The sequence below is a fragment of the Xiphophorus couchianus genome, chromosome 8, assembly GCF_001444195.1.
Source record: "Xiphophorus couchianus chromosome 8, X_couchianus-1.0, whole genome shotgun sequence".
Classification (NCBI taxonomy): domain Eukaryota; kingdom Metazoa; phylum Chordata; class Actinopteri; order Cyprinodontiformes; family Poeciliidae; genus Xiphophorus; species Xiphophorus couchianus.
Genome location: NC_040235.1, coordinates 9,866,881 through 9,888,452, shown reverse-complemented (window position 1 = coordinate 9,888,452; position 21,572 = coordinate 9,866,881). Strand labels below are relative to the sequence as shown.

Genomic DNA, 21,572 nt, shown 5'->3' with positions numbered 1-21,572 from the left:
CAATATGCCTAATAGGAACTGTTTAAAATCTTTATAAAGATCTTCAGATTCATACTTGGATATCATTGGAGGAAAGGCAAGGCATAGATTTTTAGTAGTATTTTTAAATGCATATTAATGGGCTACTTAAGCACTTTAAAAATCGATATGAGAGTCCCTGCTAATTTAAAACTAGCAGTAGTTTTAAAAGGATGACAAAACACAATCAAATACAAATTTATTACAGATTAATGATAGATTAATGATATGATAGATTAATGATTCAAAAAATCAAATAATATTGATAAAAATAGGTTAATAATAGTTGTTATCATCATGGCAACATTTTAGGAAAAGTGTCAAAATTTCATGTTATCCTGATGTTGTGCTGCTCTAAATGCTGCCAGTGCAGAAAAGTGAGAAATTCTATTACTGTTTTTTGTATTTTGAATTGTGGAAATGGCTTTAGACCATTTATCCTCCTTAGAGTTGGTGTAGTGCAGTTATCTCACATCCAGACTATAATCAGAAACCATAACCTGCTCTATTTAAAGAAGAGCAACTGTGCTAATTTGACAATTCTTAATTCTGTGATAACCTGTGACTTTTGTGAAAGAATAAAGGCAACCTCCAGCTGAAGGCCCTGGGTTTGAGCATCCAGCCTGCAGGGAGAGACAATGAACATTTGACAAAGGCCCTTCACTAGTTCCTATCAGCTCCAGGGGTGCAGTTGTATTACTCACCCTGTGCTTTGACCTCTCTGAACTGAGGTGCAAGTGAAAAGAAAATCCCCCTACAGGGATCGGTTAAATATCACATTATTCTCTGTGTCCATTTAGGAATGTCAGGGGGCTCAGAGGGTCAGTCCCCCTCATTTTGACACACTGAAAGGCCTCCTGTGTGGCAAGCAGCCCTCAGAAGACACTCCACCCCTAACCCCCCAGCAGTTGCGGGTGGTGTGTGACAACATGCTGCAAGGACTGGGAAGATATCTGCGGTGTTTGGGAGTTGATGTGGTCATGCTGGAAAACACTGATGATCACAGAGTGGCAGCAAAGGTTGGTTAGAAAGCTATTAAGAGGAAGTGCATTTTCTTTTTTTCACAAAGAAGAAAAACTTACAAAAATAATTTTAAAAGTTACCAAAATACCACAAAAAATCTAAACAATAAATCTGTAAAGTAAAACCTTTACCACAAAAGTAGTTTTTTTCTTAAATATAATCCAGGTTTTGGACAGACCAAAAGCTACTGATCTTATCCAAATGTTGTAATATGATCAACACCCAGTTTACACAAACAGCCACTGATACTTGCTTTTTAGCCACAATCCAGATTCTTAAGTGACACGTTTATAAATCTTTTGCGCTGCAGATACAGGTTGTTTGAATTTGTGATGTCATACTTAACCACAGAAAGTCTGAATGTCCTTTTTGGGCACGTCAGGAGCTTGAATGTTTCCACCTATTGTTGGAAAAATGTTGGTGACATCATCAGCTACACCATTTTATTGTGATTTTAGAGGTCTCTGCGATTGTGTGATTCAGCTGCTAAATGTAGTTACAGCAGATGTACGGCTTGTACTTTTTCCCATTAAGTTATCCATCCATCCATTCTTTCACTTGGTTGTGCATCCATTTACTTATAAATTTGAAATATTTTTAAAATCATGGAATTTTAACATGAAATTGTGTCTGGACCCAGGTAAATGTCCAGCATTCAGCACTTATAGTTACTTCAGACTAATAGAAATCCCAGCAACTGTGCAGTAAATTAACGGGAAGGTTTTTTGTGTGCTTTCAGTTGGCACAAGATGAAGGCCGTGTCATCCTCACATGTGGTCAGCCGTTCCAAACTGTAAGTACATGCAAAGTCAAGTGCAATGTAAAATCCAAATGTGTTTCCGTGGATGCACTCCTGATTATTATCCCTATTTTTTGTTAACATGCTTCAACTGTCTTCCAGTTACGTTCCCAGGTGGGTGAAGGTCGCTGTCTGTCCTTAGACTGTTCAGAGAAGGCCAGAGACCAGGCTATTCGAGTCCTAAGACACTTCAATGTCCAGCCTACTCCCAGTGACATATTCAGCCGCTGTCAGGTATGTTTCCTTGTAATTTTGTCCTCCTGTAATCTAGTGCAGTGCAAACATTGTTTAATGGTTGAATTCTTGGTTTTTCTATTAATTACATTTAAACTAATTTACCTCTACCCAGACACAAAGCCTTACTTATACATAAAAGTTGACATTTGGTCTCATCTGACCACAGCAGAATACCTTTGCAATGAACAGCAAGTAGCACATCATTAGGGCTTCAATCATTAGAAAATGAACCAAATGGTAAGCATTATGACAATCATATTAGTTGTGATAAAATACACATTTTCTTCACATCTGTCTTTTGTATCCATGCCAACCACTGTCTTCCCAATGTAAGGTTTTGCATAATCTGTATAATGATAATATGGGCAGATACTGCATTGAGACTACATCCAGCAATGTGAATATAAACAGTCCTTTTTGTTATTAATATTCCACAGATTGATTTTGCTGGGACAAGATATTTTTGATGCATTATGCAATTCTACATGTCATAAGGATGACACAGGGAAAAACTAAATTTTTTCATCCTAGTATAAAGATACTACACAACTGCATGTATACAATACATTTATTTAATCCTACATTAAGTTGTAACTGTGTTGATATAACATTTTTGTTGTTGTTGTTGTTGAATCAAACCACACTATGAGAAAGATGAAAAACATTTCTAAAAATGAATAATAAGGAAGTACTAATGTAGTTTTAAAACTTGTTCAGCAATCACTGAGTTCTCAATTTATATTAACAAAATCTGTGATGGTCATTCTTGTTTCAAATGCAAAACAAAAGCAGAACAGATTAACTTGCAAGGATGGGAAAGCTATCAGAGGAGAAACTGTCATTTGTGCTGAGATGTTTGTGAATGGGGAACATGTTGGACTCTCCTGGAGATAAAAACCTGAAACTATGCAGAAACACATTGCTATGCAGTGTTTTACTTTGTATACACTACTGGGTCTAAAACAAGCTGCTGCGTAGCTGTTAAGTTGACGAAAGTTTGAGTAAGATGCGGAAAAGATGGAATGAGAAAGTGATTAGTGTCTTGTTGTCAGTAAATTGGACAGTACAGTGATGTTTAAAGGTCAAAAATAGCTCATTTTAAATGATTAACTAAAGGAACAGCTTTCGTGTGGAAAGCTATAGATTAACGTCTTGGTATATCTAATTAGTATACCTCCTGGTAACCTCCTTGTGGAGGTATTCCAGGCATGTCCAGATGGAGGGAGGCCCCTGAAGCAGACTCGGGAGACACAGAAAGGGATTGCATTTCCCATCTGGTCTGGGAATGCTTTGAGACCCACAGCGGTGACTGGAGGATGTGGTAGGGAGGACAGACGTCTGGATTACATCGTTTGGCTTGTGGTCACCAGAGCTTTGAATTGTACTGGTGCTTAACAGTGGAAGGAAATATTCTAAGCAGTTGTCAATGATTTGCTCAATATAATTTTAAGGACAGCATTTGAGAAAAATGGAAAGAAAGTAAGCAAAGAAAGCATGTGTATTTCGGAAGATTTTTGAGTAACACATATCTTTTTCACAAGTAATTTCATGTAAAAAAAAAAATCTGCTTTTTGTTGTTTAATTCTACAGAAATTATAACAGTTCAAACCTAGAGTGCTCTAAAGAATCCTTATCCTATCTTAGTCAGTGATTTTAAACTATTAACACAGAGGCAGTGTTTTTAATAGTTTATTTTTTCACAGAGTTTTTACAATTAAGTTGCAATCAAATAAAGAAATGTAATTTATAATGTTGCTGTTGATGCACATCATTGAACACTAATTCTTTTTAACTACTTGTATGTTTGCCATGTTTGTTGAGGCTGGAGAATAATTCAGAAATCGTTATCAGTGAATTAGTGATTTATGCTACCTGACCTGCAGATGTCTCTGTGGGTGGCTGTTTAAGGAACTGTGTTTGCCGGTGACTGTGTTTGTGTGTGTGTTTGTTCTTGTGGTTTCAATGGGAATCTTTGCGAGAGGGTTCCTAAACCTGGGTGTTCTGCCTGCTCCTGGAGGAGGAGACAAATGTATCAAGATACGCCACAAACTGTGTCTCTGTCAGGCTTGAAATGTTACAAATGTGGACCACCTTGATGCTTCCTTCTGTCCAAACTCAGCTAAACAACTATTTACAATAAGGTAGAATATGGTTCACTGCTGAAATAACATAAAGAGAGGCAAATTGTGTCTCTAAATGAATTAAATGCTTTATTACTCCAGTACAGATGCAAACAAAGCCAGAGAAAGAAAAAGTTTAATGGTGGATCTCCTTCATCCTTAGCTCTGACATAACTTTCTTCATTAGCACATCTGGAATCTCTGTTAAGGAATTTATTCTTTCCTAGTTTGTCTTTTACTGTTCTACCGTAAAATTCAATTTTGATTGTACTTTTTCTTCTTAATGTGACAACTCTAACACAATTTGGTACCCTGCTATTTGTCCTTATGAGCTACACAGATCTAGAGAGGCTCACCCTGGGGCTGCACTGTGGCCCACCCAGGCAAACGTAACCCCTTTGTTGTCTGATTGTAAAGCTTTCTGATTAGCGTTGGACGGGTCAGTTTCCCTCCCTTGTCACCGTTTGTCTTCTTCTCATTCATATACACCACTGATGAATGTCACATGAAAAAAGAAAGTAAAAGAGAAGAAATTCCAGATTAACCAATGACTTAATGACTTTATGATTTTAGAGGCATTAGGAAATGTGTTTTTGATGGACGTATTAGAACTCCCTGGAGTCCAAAAGTATTAAAGTAATACTGTTTGTCTTCTTACTTCAACAATAAAAAATACTACATTTCATTTATTTTTCCAGTAAAATACCTACTTGTGTTGGAATGTTTTGTGTTACATTTACTATGAACAATCTCACTTTGAATTTAATCTAAAATAAGAGGTCTTTTGAAACATTTACATAAGGAAAGTCATTTTAGTATTACCTGAAACATATGGCATTTATTTAATTAGAGACTCTTTTATTTCTAATTTCTAAAAAAGAATCGCAGCGCAATGATTAAGTAAGAAACTTTATTAAAGTTGCAGCTACATTGTGCAGTTTGTTTTGGTTTGTAGCAAGCTGTATTTTGAAGTAACTGGTTTGGGGTTTAGTTTAATTTTATCCACTTTGTTATTGCAGTCACACACTAACAGACAGGTCCTTTTGAAGCCCGGATTAGCTCAACCATTCCTGTTTGTTTTTCTGTTTTTCTGCACCTTTAATCAGATGCTGGTGTGTGTTTATATGAACTTAAACCAAAACAGAATTATTTCTGTGATCAGTAGATTTTTTTTTCTGTTGGTTACCAACAGACAAGTAATGAAGACAAATGAAGTTGAAGAATCTTAATATAAAGTAACTGGCAATATCCATGCAAGTGTGTGTTTGCACTTGTAAACTAAAGTGGAGGAAAAAGAAAACTTTGTTCTTGGACGTTAGCCAACAATAGAAGAAATACCTTGGCTTCTGAAAAGAATTTACAGGCCTGGTGAGAGCAGATCAGGTATCACTTTAGGCATCCAAAGTACCATTTAACTTAGTTATGACTTTTTATGATCGATTATAATCAATTAGTGAAGGAAAATCACTGTTTTTCCTTCAGTAATTGCATTCTCAACCTGCAACAGAAAGCTACCGCTTGAAAATAGTTAAACACACAACTGTTTTTCCCTCAGGGATTTGAAAGCAAACAGAAAGCCAAATCAATAATGAAATAAATCTAGTTTTAACCTCTGTTGTCTGTAGTGGAGTTGACAGAGTAGCTAAATATACAAGTATATGTAATATTTTCAATTGTTTTTTTCAGAAAATCACTGATAAAACTAAATTTGAACTTTTGAGCCACAATTTTAAAAGGTTTGTTTGGTGCAAAAATAACAGTGTGTGCCCCCAAACGAACAGCATACTGACAGTGAAACATGGTGGTGGCTGCCTCATGCTCTGGATTGAAAAGGTAGATGGATTTATGGACAAAACATTTAGGTATCTGGTTGAAAGCTGAAGATAAAATGTAGGGTTTGCTTTTCAACTCTACAGGGTATGAAACGTGTTCAAATCAACAAGTTGGGATTGTTATAGATTCCTAAAAACACTGAATGCTGAATATAAATAAAAGCGTCATTCTACAAAAATTAAGTGTTTGCATAAGTATGAAACTAAGTTATTGCAGCATATTTGTTTTTTACATTTTGTCCTCATCACATTTTCTTGTTTTCCTGTTGACTTGGACAAGATATGTCTCATATTAAAGGCTGCAAAGGTTTAATATTTGCCTATCATGGTCACATTTATTTACATTATACGAAATGGCATTTTAACAAAGGTGTGTAAACATTTGAAACAATTTTAACATTGCACAGCCTGTAGTTGCACAGTTGCTTTGTTTTCCCACCACTAATGCCTGCTGCACCTAAACTTTCCATGCATGTACACACTTGCACACACTTCCGTTGGGTTGTGCAGCTCCATGAAATGTGACCATTAGCCTTTTATAGACACGTTGAGATCGACTGTGAGATAAATCCAACAGACACAGCACAGTGATGCATCTGCGCAACTCAGATCTGACAAACATGCACAGATAACATCATACTGTACACAAGGCACCTCAGAACCTTCAAAGGCTCAAAAGGCTTGGTCACACTTCTGTTCAGGCTCAGCTGTAGACGCTGTTGCAGTGAAAGCGCTGGTTCCCACGCACTGCACTACTGGGGAAGTGAAAACAAGAGCAACAGGAACCGCCAAACTGTGAGAGGGAGGGGCAGGAGAGACGGAGGGGGAGTGGGGGTATGGGGGTGAGAACAGAGGAGATGGCAAGGAGGTAAAAATGATGGGAACAAATTTAACCAATTGAGAAAGTTTGGAGGAAAAAGAGATGTAGAGGGAAAAAAGGCTGGAATGGATTGCTTTTTGGGCAAAGGAGATGTGAGTTAATTGAATGAAGGATAGCAGGACGAAGAGAGAGTGAAGGATAAGGAGGGGTGGAAGAGAGCAGGGCAGTAGAAAGGACTCGTCCGTCCTTTGATCTTCTTGGAGAGCCGCAAGCTGAGAAACCGGAGGAATGTAAGAGGCTGAGACACAGTTAATGCTAACCTTCACAAGCTGTTAATCAGTGTCAGGACGGATGGATATGTCAAAGACTGTCATAAACAACCTCACACCTTTAAATCAGAATTACTGTGATTAGATTCACATGGCTCTGGTTCACATCAACGCTTTTGTTTTTGGTTATATAAACTTTAAAGACTAGCATTTTCTCAAATCTGAACAAGTTTCTTGTTTTGTTCCATACATGTGCACTGCAGTGACAAAACTGAGGATCGTATCTGTATATCCTCCACAACCCCTTTTCCTTCATAGATGGGAGGAAGAGACAGTGAGAAGGAGGTCGTGGTGGAGAGATGTTGGGGGAACGGGAGGCATTCCATACGCAGGCCAAGACATTCCGAGAGAAACCATCCCAAATATTTCCCACTGTGTGTGGTGAGGGTTTCACATCTCCTGTTACACACACAGTTTCACAAAGTGTTCAGAGTGAACCCACACACTGACTTTGCTCCTCTAGGAAGCACGTCAATCTTTCACTCATTGTGTTCGGCACCCACACACACACAGCCCTACACACACCCCTGCACGCACACCCCCACACGCCCACACACCCCTACACATACAGTAATTAATTGAAAGAGCTTTGTCTAAAGTATGAAGCCCAGCATGCTTTTCGTATTGTGGGTGACAAGTCAGCAAAAGCCATTGTAACTGTTTTGTCACTTTTGATGTACGAGTTTTAGAATTGAAAGAGGCATTTTATTTTATTTTATTTTATTTTTTTTTTATTGTTATGTTGTGTTTTGATGTACAGCACTTTGTATCAGCTGTGGTTGTTTTAAAGTGCTTTATAAATAAAGTTGGTATGGTATGGTATGGTATGGTATGGTATTACCACAAATTTAATGCAACTTTGCTGAGGTTTTGCTGGGAATCATGTTTGTTGTGGATATGACCTCTTCAGTTTAATGAGAAGTTGACTCATGGAGACAGATTATCCTTCACACATCACAAAAGTACTTCACTGGAAGGGGAAGCGTTTGCCAACATTTTTTTTAATTTATGTGTCTGGGGTATTATTTTTTTTCTTTAGCTTGTAAGCCTAAGTCTGGCATATTTGCATGATGGATTGGCATCAATAATTCATCTGAATATTCTTCTTAAAGGGGCAGTATTATGTATTTTCCAGGCACATGCATAGTTACTTGATTAATACAATCAAGTATCTATGTTACCTTAGTTGTTATAAAAAATGCTGTTTAAATAACTTAAAAGAAATTTGACTTTGCAAATTGATTGTTTGAAATTGGGCTTCTGTATTTTTAAGAAGCTCCTTTGCTTTCTGATACTCCGCCTTTACCACATCATCACAACGGTGCTTCTCATTATGCCGTTTACAGCTGTTCTTAGGACCATTGGACTCAGAAGTAGTTTGTATGATAAGCTCAGCAGATGCACAGTACCACTATGTATTTGCTAATTGCTGCTGCTGCTAGTCTGGAGGAGCGGAGTGGGGAAAGCTTAGGGGAAAGGTGCTCTGTGAGGCTAGAGACTGTCTCTCTAAACTGGAGCTCTCTAATTATTGGCGGGGCTTTGTGGCGGCAGCCATCTAGGCACTTTGAATTGCTGCCACGAAAGATTAAAGGATTTCTTGAACATATATGAAAGAATCAAAGCAACAATCCAGATATGGTTTTGATGAGGGGGATAACATTATGAGATGATATAAAGCTCAAAAAATTTATTTTATATAACACCACCTCCCTTAAAACCAAACAAATGTGCTGTTATCGTAAAATACTAAAAAGTACATAGGCAAACGTCACATTCATTAAAATTGGCATAGATGGTCAGAGATGTTCAAGCTTACATTACCCATGTTCCTACATTGCAATCAAATCAATCAGTAAAAATATTTTGTCATCATTTTCTTGCCACAAAACGAGACAAGATTGCTATAAAAATGTCTTCCCAGTAGTAAAACTACTGTAGTACTGTACTACAGTAGTAAAAACTGTGGAAAACTAGCAAAGTAAGTCTAAGCTTTCAACCAGAATTAATCTTTAGACCTACCTTGCTAGGGTTCAAAGCTTGAAGAGTCTGTCTGAAAACGAGATATCAGTGATTTGTTAGGGGAGTGGCTGGTTGCATCACAAGAGCAACCAGCGAATCAATAGCAACTTATGATAAAGCACAATAGCAACTAAGTGCATTTGGGGTTGCTTTCATGTCCTCCATCGTTGTGTTATTGTTGCATATTGATCACTTAGCGCTTCTTTTCAAACTATGACCGCCTAACTATACGATGACTCCACTACAGCTGTTACTCAGTTATAATGAAAAGCCATCCAAGAGATGAGGTGCTAGTGGAAAAGGGCCATAAAGTACAGTGTAGGATTTTCACAGCTTGAGGCACAAAGCTGTGTAGCAGTCCGCTGGTTTTCCTTTTGATTTTCCAGTAATGTTTGCTTGAACGCAGTGCGAACAGCCTATGGAGAAGGTGTGAAAATTTTCTGATAATGTCCAGAGCCTTGTTCCTTAATCTGAAACAGATCATGGACGCATTCTGCGTTCGAGTTTTCTTGAAAGTCAGTGTTATTAAATTTAGTCACACTTGAGCTGTGAGTGTTCTGGTTGAAAGTGAAATATGGTGGGATTTCCTATTTGTTTTGTGAGAACTACTGTGAGAACTTAAAAGTATTCACGGTAATGTTAAATGTAGCCATTTTGAAGACTGAACTTAGGGTAAGTTGACTGACTCCAACTATAAGTCAGAAGTCTAACTTCAGTGTTCTTATTTTGTTTTTTTCATGTCTGGGAACTTGGAAAATACCCCTTTTGAGTCCCACATAAATGTACAAAGAATGTTGAGACAATCCACTGACACTTCTAGCTTCCCTCACTAAACTTTGCTGAACTCTCTTGTCTGCAATGCTGCTGCTGGAGCACCAAGCAGAGAAGCACTATGTTAACAGTCTAAACAGCAATGATGTGATGATGCTGGTAAGGAGTAATGTTTTTCCAGTTTCCACTGAAAGTACCCTTTCTTATAGACATTTATATGAATAGATGATTTGATTTCTGTTCATCATCTGATGAACAGATGATTTGTAAACTGTTCATTTCAGCATTTGGCAGTAATTGATTTTGGTCTTTCTGAAGTCAAAAGAACGTCCAGTTCTTCGACTAGAAGAACGTGAGGAGAGTGGTGCGGACAGCACAAAGGATCATCGGGGCCCCCCTTCCCTCCATTCAGGACATTTCATCCCAGCGCTGCTTGTCCCGAGGCCGAAACATCATCAGTGACCCCTCATACCCCCACCATGGACTGTTCTCCCTGCTGCCCTCTGGAAAGAGGTTCTGCAGCATCCGGTGCAGGTCCACCAGGTTCCGAAACAGCTTTTTCCCACTTGCCATCAGACTGCTGAACTCTTAACTGGACTGCACTCAAAATCTGGTCTCCACTTTATACCTTGCACATGTACAGAGCTAAATAACTTCTATTTTACTGTCAGTCCTGCACTTTATATTTTATATTCATATTTATATTCATATTTTATACTGTATTTTATTTTATTCTGGAGTAACCTCACAACATTGGAACCTCAAAACATTGTCCTGAGCCGTATGCAACGAAATTTCGTTCTGTATACACCCTGTGCATGCAAAATGACAATAAAGTCAGTCTAAGTCTAAAAGTAGAAATGTTGATTTTAGCTGTGCGGTAATATTTGAAACCTGAAATTTCAGAAGCTACCCCAGCATACTTATCAATGATGTAGATTAAGACCTCATTAAGACTTCTAAAATAATCTAGAATTGCACTTCCTGTTAGCTCCTGCTAACTTTTTATCAGCTCAAACCAATCTGCCCATCTTTCTCTGACAACTAAGCCCTCATGTAAATGCAGCTGCTGTCTAGTAGATATTTTCTCCTTTTTGGATCATCCTTTAAGTCAGTGATATGACTGTATGTGAAAATCCTAGCAGCTTTACAGTTTCTGAAATACTCAGAGCTGTCTGTGTGTCACCAATGACCTTGCCACTTTCAAAGTCACTTTTATCTCCTTGGTTACACTTTCAGTCACTTGGTTTTATCTTTAGCATGTGTAGATGTGATTGAATGATTTGCTGTTTTTGTTACCAAGTATTTATACAGATTTACCTTATAACCTGTCCATTAACTGATTTATCATTTATTCATTCATTACTTGAGCATACATTAATTGTAATCTTTATAATGACCTTAAACTTTAGCAGAATTTCACTCTCTTAGTTTAACTAAAAATCTCTCAAAAGATAGTCCACAACCATTTGAAAGTACAAAGCAGCAGACATTAGTGCAAGCTGTTGGATACGAAAGAAGATGAACAATCACTCAGCAAGCATTTAACAAAGCAGATCTGCCTCTTTTTCCCACAGTCAAGTTGGCCCCAGGTTAGCATAGCTATGCAATGACACCTGTGTGTGCATGAGTGCGTGCATGATAGAAATCTATGTCTGTCTGTGTGCCTGTCTGAGACTATAGGTGCTCAAGCGTCACTTTTTTCACTATGGGAAACAGGTGGATGTCTGCTTTTTAGGATATTAAATGTATGAAAATAGGTGCTGGAATAAGAAATGATTTATTGATTTATTTCTTGATTTAATTATTGACCGAACAGTTTGACTTTGACAAGTGGAGAGTTACATCTTTTGCAGTAATGCTCCACTTGAGATATGTCTTTGAGAGCATTTCTATACTTTATATGTTCCATATATATATTTATATATATGTATATACTGTATATATACAGTACAGACCAAAAGTTTGGACACACCTTTCTAATTCAATGGGTTTTCTTTGTTTTCATGACTATTTATAAGGCAAGAAATCCCACTTATTAACCTGACAGGGCACACCTATGAAGTGAAAACCATTTCAGGTGACTACCTCTTGAAGCTCATCAAGAAAATGCAGAGTGTGTGCAAAGCAGAAATCACAGCAAAAGGTTGCTACTTTGAAGAAACTAGAATATAAGGGGTATTTTCAGTTGTTTTACACTTTTTTGTTTAGTGCATATTTCCACATGTGTTATTCATAGTTTTGATGCCTTCAGTGTGAATCTACAATGTCAATAGTCGTGAAAATAAAGGAAACTCATTGAATTAAAAGGTGTGTCCAAACTTTTGGTCTGTACTATATATATATACATATATATATATATTATTTTGATCACATCTTCATTATATAATGATACTGTGATCAATGTAACTTAACCTCAAGTGTTTATATATTTATATATAAATATAGAACTTGCCATCCCCAGTGGCACATGGGGGGGGCGGGGGGGTTATATTTGAACCCACAACTTTCAGTCATAGTCATATAATTGTAATATTGGCATTGCATGATTGTCAGAGTAGCCATCAAACGATCACAATGAGTAAGGATCGTATCTGTGACTCCAGCATCTCTCTGCCTGGCTTTCTGTCTACATGACGAGAGAGAGATTTTAAAAGAAGCTGCAAAAGATGAGCATTACCAGTGCTTGTCTACAACTGCTGGTGTCATCCAGGACATGTTTCTGTGAAATGTTGTCACAGTATTGAGCTGTTAGCATGTCATGACACGTAAGACTGTCGTGACACTATTGCAACAGGGGCTTCTTCAGATTCATTGCAAGACTGAATTCTTATCAGAAATCCTTTCTGCCCACAGCATCACTAGCCTGTTAGCCATTTGGAAGTGTGGCCAACATAGACTCATTGGCTTCCTCTGCTGTCATTGCCAAACTACCCATTATATCGGCAGACTACAATTCGTAAAACAGCACAGAAAATTGACAAACGTTCACAACTCCTCCTGTTCACTGATTGGCTCAATTAATGCCTGGTTAATTGAGCTCAACGGGAGAAATCCCTGATGGAGGACTGAAGGGAGATGAGAAACAAGTGGAATAGCATAGGAAGGCTATGGCCAGGGTAGGCATCTCCATTCACAAAGACTTTTTGAAAATGCTTGAATGATATGAGTTACTACAACATTTAGATTCCCTTTGGGATTAATTAAGTATTTTGAAATTATTTAAATTGAATGATGAAATAACACAGCTTTTAAGGGAATCCTTCTCTAAGCGCCTTTCCTTTTTAAGATCTCAGTGCAAGTTCAACTCTTCTTTCACCCAACTGTATCAGTTTCTTCTCCTCTTCCTTTATTTGGCCTTCTCACTTTCCATCTTTGCCGCTCTCCCTCGCTCCCGGTTCTCACCCGGCCTCGCTTTTCCGCTCCGCTCCACTCCCTGTCTCACTCTCCGTTTCAGATTAGCCAAAGCGAGGAATCCGGTGCAGCCGGCAGCTGGAATGTCCTGTTTGTCTTGCTGTGTTTGCGTGTATGTGTGTGTGTGAAAAGTTGGTGAGGTTGGTGCTGCTTTTTGATTTTGATGTGTTCCATTGTCTAAGAACCAAGCTGCTTCCTGTCCCTGCTTGCCCCAATCGCCTCAGAGAATCAAGAGAGGACAAACAAAACGATAGGGGGAGAAACTGGGAAAAAGATGGTGAAGTGGGGAAGAAAAAGGTGGGATGCAAAGGGGCAAAGCTGCAAGGAAAGTGTGGCATAAAGCAGGAAGTGATGGAGGGATGTAGAAGGGATGAGAGTTTGGCAGAGGAAGAGAGGTGAAAAGGAAGTAGAGAGCTTCAATAGGGCTTTTCCTCCAAACACCAATACAATGAAGTAGTGCGTAATTTCCCATACACAGTACCACTACCGCCGCCTCCACCGCCACCACCACCCAAACACAGAAATACACTATACAAAAAGTTTCTCATAGCAGATAAAGCTTTATTCTCTCGGTTTGAGCTCTTATTCTTATTCTAGTTCTCTCTCATACATTATCAGTGTTTGGGAGGTTTTTGTGTGTGGTCTGACACTGTGAACTGCAGAGGCTGCACTGATATGAAAGGGTGAGAAGAGAATGAGCAAGACAGAGTTATAATGTTTGCAAAGGGAGATGCAGGGGAACAAAATCTGGGCAGAGAGAAATTAAAATGGCAAGACATTTCTTAAAGTGGTAAAAATACATCTATGAGCCTGCATTGTTCACTCCGTTATGTGGAAAAATGTGGACGTGTATAAATCACTTAACATGTGTTAGAGAGTGTGTGTGTGCGGCAAGGGCTTTGACGTGGCAGAGCGCAGCATTCCTGCTTGGTGGTGATGTCATGAGAACTAGATCTCCACTTGCAGACAGAGAGCCCTGTTTATGTTCCCCTCCAGAGGAGAAACCACACTGTGTGTCTGAGAGCAAGTGTGTGTGGGGGTGTATGTGTGTGTGTGTCTCCCTCTGTCTGACTGGGATATTGGCTCATGGGGGAGGTGGGGAAGCCAAGAGGCACTCGAGAGGGTCTACTTTCCCCTGCCGCTCAGGGAGAGGGAACCACTTACTGATGCCTTCCTCTCAAACATACCAGAGAAAGAGGAAGTTTCTCATGTTTTGCCGAGCACGGTAGCTGCGCAGCCAGACTATTCTGCTGTGAGTGATTGCCCTATGCTTCAAACAGTCCCCTAAGGGAGGTTGAATTCTTTGCAGTATAATAACAAACCTTGGGTCAGCTAATGACTACAATACCACACAGAAACACAATCCTACAGTATTATTTTTGCATCATAAAAACTACTCATGTCGGTTTTTCTGAAGGTGAAAAAAGTAGGTCAGTGACTTCAGATTGAACGCACGTGTTTTGTGCATCTCTATCGATTTAAATTGAAATGAAAAAAGGTAACGCTTTAGAAATGTTGTGAGAACAAATCCACACCATCATGCTTTTCTCTCCCAGAAACTGCTGGTATGATTCTCATTGTGTCTGTGGTCATGGTTTAATGGTTTCCCTTGCGATAGTGAAATGTGATCTTTGGTCTTTTCAGCTTCGTGAATCGGAGATCATTCTCCCACACTCTGCACCCACCACACTATAAGCGAGACTTCCAAGCTCATTCTGCCCCATGCTGCACTCGCCTGAGGATGATGAAGAACTCATGTCAGCTGGGCTAATACCTGCCAGAGAGAAATAGCTGGGAGGTTTAGGGCTGTTATTATCACAACTCTGGCACACGAGCCCACTTTAGTAGATAAAGTAACTCCTACCATGCATTCATGTGCTTTAGGCAGCTGTTCTTGCTCAAATGTAATACATTTTTTTTACTCAGATATTTTTATTAAAATGTTCCACAGATGAGGGATTTGGGGGAGGTAGGTAATTAAATGATTGCTTGACAAAGTCGCACATGGCCTTTTGCATTTACTTTTAAGAAAATTGTAACTTTTTCATGCCTGTGATTGAGCACTGTTGAGCTGATCTTATGTTGTTTATCATACCCAAACCTAAGCATGATTTACATGTATAAAAGCATAATACTAAGGGAAAAGAGAATGTGAATAGGAGACAAGAAATAGAATTAAAGAAGTACTGTAGAGCTGCACAAATCAGACATCTGATTTCTGTACTCTTATTTATAAAGCTTAGACCAACAAATACCAGTTTTGACTACTGACTACTGAAAGTCTGGATAAAAAAAAACAAACCTGAAAAAGTACAACATGATAAAGCAGCAAAGGAGATGACTGCTCATCTTTTGTCGATAAACACTGATATATGAAATTCTATGAAATACTTCCATAGAAAATAAGAGTAGTAAAATATGCATGCTCAATGTAAAAAAACAACTTGTAGACCAGCATTCACATTTAATTTGAAAGTTTGACATTTTTATGTTTTTGAAAGTCACATGACTTGATAGACTACTTTGGAGGATGTGTTCTGATTTGTACAATTTTATAGCCTTGCGTTGACATTTATTTGCCCCAATTTTACCAAACTTTAAAGAATTTGAGATGCAAAACCATATCTTGCAATAATTTTCACTATGCAAAATGAAAGAGTTGTGGTTTGTAATTGACACAACACAAGGAGAGACACTCTGTCCTTGACTTTGCTTATAGTAAAAACATCCCCCCTTGGTGTTAAGAAGCTGTTGGGGTTAATTATCTCATCCTCCCCTACTCCTGCTGTGTTTTCCTAATGTTAGGTTACGAACTTCATAATTTCAGTTACAGTTGGGCTCATGATTGCTGTCTCCCTGCATGATGAATGTGTGTGGTCTATTGTCCGTGCTTATTGTCACGAAGGAGTTAGGATGTTTAAGTCCTGTGGTTGCATCTGTCTTCCGGAGTTGTGTTTCCAGTTTTGGACTGTTAGGAGGGTACCAGTGAAAGTTATGACAGCAAACAGATCTATGATAATGCATTTAATTAAATCATGACCTGATTCACACCTTCTGTATTATAGGCTGTCATGTTAAACCTGCTCCCACATGAACAGAAATTACTGACCTACATACCTTTGACACAGTAAACATAACTGTACTCAACATACAGTACATGCAGGCTGTATGAAAGTGCGAGCTTGATGTTTGTGAGAATGAGTTAACAAATCTAAACTTCATGTAGACAGAGATAATATATGGTAACCCCCCTCAGAGTTTGTGGTCTATGAGCTGAACCACAGAATTCTGTGTGACTGGGTGTTGTTCAGAGCTGATGCTCCTGCAATGTTTTGCTCTTACTTGTTTCTCATGAGCAAAACTGTGACTGCTATCTGCGTGTCTGGGTGTTCTTACAGCACTGAATGTAGATCCGTACACATTGTGTACATAGTTTTGCAAGTGTGATCTGTTTCTGTGTGTGGAGCTGAGGTTTTTGGAATGTGCACCTAGTTCATACCTAACATGCTAGGTTATGTCTTGCTTTGGTTCCCCTTCAAGCTCAGTTTGTGTGATGTGATGCAATCTAGGTTTGTTTTGCATGCTTCTGATCACCCAATAAGCACTAATGCTTATTGGGCGCACGTTATCTTTTTTTGTACTCCGTTTCTCATTTCTTGCTCTCAAGTCAGATTAAAGTGAAAGTCCCTGTGGGGTGGGAATAGTCAGAGGCACAACCCCTCCTCCCCTCACCCCTGGGAGCAAAGGGGTACAAGGCTGAAGAGGTCATGGTGCTTGGCCCTGGGAAAGACCTTTTTTTTTTTTAAAAAAAAAAAAAAAGGAAACCATTTAGGTTAGGGTGGCGGTCACTGATTAGATGTCTTGATAGAAATCAAACAAGAACAGAATAAATGCAACCGAGAAAAAACAGAGAAAAGTGATTCACAGCGAGCACAGCTGAACTCAAAGATTAAAGTGGAAACATAAAAAACTTTACAGGGATATGTCCATGACTTCATTTGCATGTCAAGCCAACTGAAGTCCAGAATATAAATAGAGTGGAAAATTTGACTGACTAGGTTTCTGAAAAAAAAGAGGCAGATGATGCACTGCTTGCGTCTTTTCTCTATTTCTTCCTCCATCTCTTGGAAGTAAGAGTCTAATCTTTCTCATCGGAACTTTATCCCAGTGTTTTAACTGAAGCTGTGCAGTCTGAGGGGGTTTGCATGCATCCATTTGTGTGTGCGTACTCTCTGGAGACTGCAAGGATTATCTGCGGACCAAATAAAAGTAAATACCAAGTGCTGTACAAGCAATCTTGATGAATTGGGCTGCTGTGGCCCAGGAGGTAGAGGAGTCAAGCGGAAGGTCAGTTGATTGATCCTTTGCATCTTCCCATGTTCAAGTGTCCTTCAGTGAGACTTCATGTTCTTGGTAGCATGTATTTGATTAGGAAAAGTATTTGTAACAATAAAGATGTACAGAACCTTACAGAAGTATTCATACACCTGTAAGATTATTTTGCATGTTGTCATATGACACCCAAAAACTTAAGGGTATTTTAATGACTTTTATGAGACAGGTCAAGTGGGAAAAAAAGGGTACTTTTTATAAGCACATTTCCAATAATGGCTGCAAGCCTCTTGAAGTCTATATGCTTTACTCATCTAAAGAATGACATATTTTTGGTGAAATGGGTTGTTTTGGTGAAATGTTCCATGTTCAGTCAGATTAGATGGAGAGGATCTATGAACAGAAAGAGAAAATCCATTCCATTCTAGCTCCGGCTGTATGTTAAGGATTACTTTGCTGTGTTCTTTGAGGATTCTCTTATATTTAGCTAGAGTCAGATCCTAAGTTCTGTACCTGAAGAAAAGCTTTCCTGCTGCATGATACTGCCACCACCAGTGTTTAAGGTGAGGTTCATTGTAGAGTTTCAATTAAGGCTAAAAAGTCCGACCCATCCCTACCTGAGCCTGTAGACTGGCCCCATCTGACTCAACTAAATTCACTTTGATCATAGACTTGAGTCCAAAGTGAACCCGAAATATCACTTTAGCTAAAATTTTACTTTTTTGGTTTTTTTTAGCATAATTTGAGAAAACAGTGTTTCTTCTCCCGTTTTTAAATTTTGCTTGTTTTGGGCCATAAATCTAAACTCTGCTTGCATTGTGTATGTTGGACATAAACTTCAATTTGTTCACTAGCAGATCTCTAATACCTTCATAGAAAAGTGGATTTATGCTGAGAGTAAATCAAAAAGACACTCACTGTTGAGTAAGTAATAGTTGGTTGTTCCGGATTTTATTTAGGGGTATCAGAGTAAAGATTGCTGAATACAAATGAGACATTCTCATCTTAAAAGGAATATCCTATTCCTAAAAACAGCACCAAATAAAGTATTTTGTGATTGCTTCTATTAATAGTTTATTTGCTCAAGTGCTGACCAACCAGCAACAAGAAAAACATAATGAAAGAGAACTTGTGGTAGATGACATAACGCTGGTTGGAATCCATATTTTTAGATGTTTACTCAATATTAGAAAGCAGTTTGTTGTGTTGAGGATGGTCTCCACAGCATTTCTTGACCAATCCAGTCATCATAGATTTCATGGGACTGAATCCTTTCATGTGCACATCTTTTCGAGGTTTATGGCTGTGGGTGTGTGATGGTGTAATATTACTACGGTGTTTGGGTGTGCGTGTCTGTGGTAAGGGTGTAGCCCTTTTTCGCATGGGACAGTGCTATCTAGTAACTGTGGGATTTTTTTTAAGTGTTTGTATGTGAGTGAGAAGACAAGCTGCAAGCATGTCCCACCAGCAAGAATCAGGCCTGCATCTCTGTTAATTACTCAATGCCACAGTTCAAGCCACCCGGCATCCCTCTTTGTTGCCGATGGAATCTAGAGGTGAGCAAAGCGCCTGAGTACCTGCCTGTCCCAGTGATCCCATAGACCTCCTACCCACACAAGCGGTCTCTCTCACAGGCCTCCTCAGACGCAGGAAGCCCTTTTCTTTCTTTATTTCTTTCCCTCCATTTTCCTGCTGTCTATTTTGGTCAACTGGTGGCCTGTTCCCACAGTGCTGCTGTTCCCATGGTTATCGCCACAGAGATAGCGATTGGGGTTGGGGAGGGGGTCGGGGTGATGGTGGTGGGGCTTGACAGAGCGGGAGAGACAGCATCGCTCTGTTCGAAGAGATAGGGGGCCTATGTGACTGTAGGGGTGGTGGGAGAGACGCTGAATGGGGATAGAGGGGGGCAAGGGATGGAGTGTGTGTGAGAGTGTGTGATGTGCAGCTCCCATCAACGTCACAGGTGGCCAGTGAGGATTTAGCCAATATGGGGTTTAGGTCGATTTTTAATTGACTTTGGCAGCGATGCAATTCTTTATTTTAGATTGACAACATGCAGACATGATTGATGTGAAAATGCTATGAACCCCATGTGAAACATTTTGTAATGTTTGATGCCACTTCCTGAGATACAAAACTTAGGTGTGGTGCAAAAATTGAGGTGGCAGAGGAAGTGGAGGGGCGGGGGGGGGAACCGCAAGTTGGTTAGGGGGTGGGCGAGGGCCAGCAAAAAGGAGAGTGAAAACGAGCGAGGGTGAGAGGGAGGGAGGGAGTCCGGGGCTACGAACGAGGGATGGATTCAGTTCCCACACTTCTAATTACTGTGTCACTGGAGACTGAAAGGGGACTGCCCCTGGCCCTAGGGAATTCACTGGGGCCAGTCGCAGAAAGGGTGCAGAGATGGAAGAAGGGCAGGGGACGGCAGAGAGGAAGTAAAGGAAGGGTTGAGCGACATTCTCTCCTTCGTCCTCTCTCTTGGCTATACTTCACTGCACTCACACCACAGATGAACCCCTTCAGCTTGAGTCCCCTCCACCCTTGTCCCTGTACCCATACACCCCAACCTCTCATCCCCAGCCCACTCCTCCTTAACCCCTCAGTCTAGTCTCTCTTACGCCTTTGTTCTCTATCTTGTACCACTTCCTTTTGAACCCCCCACCTCCCTGCTTTTCTAATGCCATGAGCCTCTCCTGCATCTCCTGTTGACATGAACAAGGCTCCCAGAGACACTTTGATGTGAGTTTGAATTCACACAGCCACACACATGCTGGTGACTTATCCAGTATCATTATTACCACTTAACCCCATGCCCTTTTTCCTCTTTTGATGCTCTTGTCTAACTTTACAATAGGCGGTCTTCTGAGTTGTACACATCCTAATAAGGCTGTTGGATATGACTGTGAATAAATTATAGCTCTCCATTTGTCCAACCATGTTCTCATGCGGCATGAACATTTGTGTTTGACAGTCTCATTAAAAGTTGACCATCCTGAACAAACTTAGTGTTTTGCATTAACATGCATCCCAAGTGATCTGATGATATCAAATCCCATTTACGGTCCCTATTTTACCGGTGCATCCAGATAAATGAGAGTATCAATTCAGAAACTGAAAGTTGTATTTCACACATTCATTACACATTTAATTTAATATTTGATGCATTTATTTCTGTCCATTTCAATGATTAGCTAATAAAATCTAAAAAAATCACTTTATCTGAATATTATAATATTGCATAAGACTAATACAATGTTTTTAATAAAGAAATGTCATGAAATGTAAGCCTCTATAGGTCATTGTTAAAGAAACTGGCTGTTCAGTGTGCTGCATGTCAGTATAGCAACCAGTCATGTTAACAATTGCCACTTGTTTCTTGCAGCTTAAACTACTTCTGCAACTACTACTGTTGCCATGACTAATTGGCTATTAATGGATATCTTGAGGTCTTTTTATGATGATTTCTCTTAAGCAGGATCCTGCTTTTGTAGATGCAAAGCCTCCCATTTTATCATGGAAAGCCATTCCCATTTGACTTTGCATCTGCTTTAGATTGCAACACAGTAAAAGAAACAGGTTAGAAGACACTGTGTATAACACTGTGAAATCACTTCAGAAATCATTGTAGTTATAATTGTTAAGTACAGTTCTATTTTTGCCTCTTTATTTCCAAGGATTGCATTCAAATCCTAATTATTTTACATTATATGTTGATCTCCATTATGGTTAGTTTCAGTAATACTGCACTTTCAGCTGCTTTACTTGGCACTTCTCAAACTCTTATTTGGAAGTAGAAACCTATGCTGGTACTAACTACTTAATCAGCGGACCGGCAGAGCAACTTTACAAACTGACTTGGTG

General features: G+C 39.3%; 1 protein-coding gene across 5 annotated transcripts in view; it reads left to right on the top strand.

Moving 5' to 3' along the window:
* Nucleotides 1-21,572, top strand: part of exd3 (exonuclease 3'-5' domain containing 3) — a 47,802-nt gene that overhangs the window by 13,613 nt on the left and 12,617 nt on the right. For 3 of the 5 annotated variants that reach the window (XM_028025228.1, XM_028025230.1, XM_028025227.1), the window contains exons 17-20: nt 819-1,037; nt 1,781-1,834; nt 1,943-2,074; nt 7,437-7,559. In XM_028025228.1, coding sequence (XP_027881029.1) covers nt 819-1,037; nt 1,781-1,834; nt 1,943-2,074; nt 7,437-7,559 — 528 coding nt within the window. The remainder of the gene's footprint in view (nt 1-818; nt 1,038-1,780; nt 1,835-1,942; nt 2,075-7,436; nt 7,560-21,572) is intronic. The other 2 variants (XM_028025229.1, XM_028025231.1) reach the window with 1 other exon arrangement.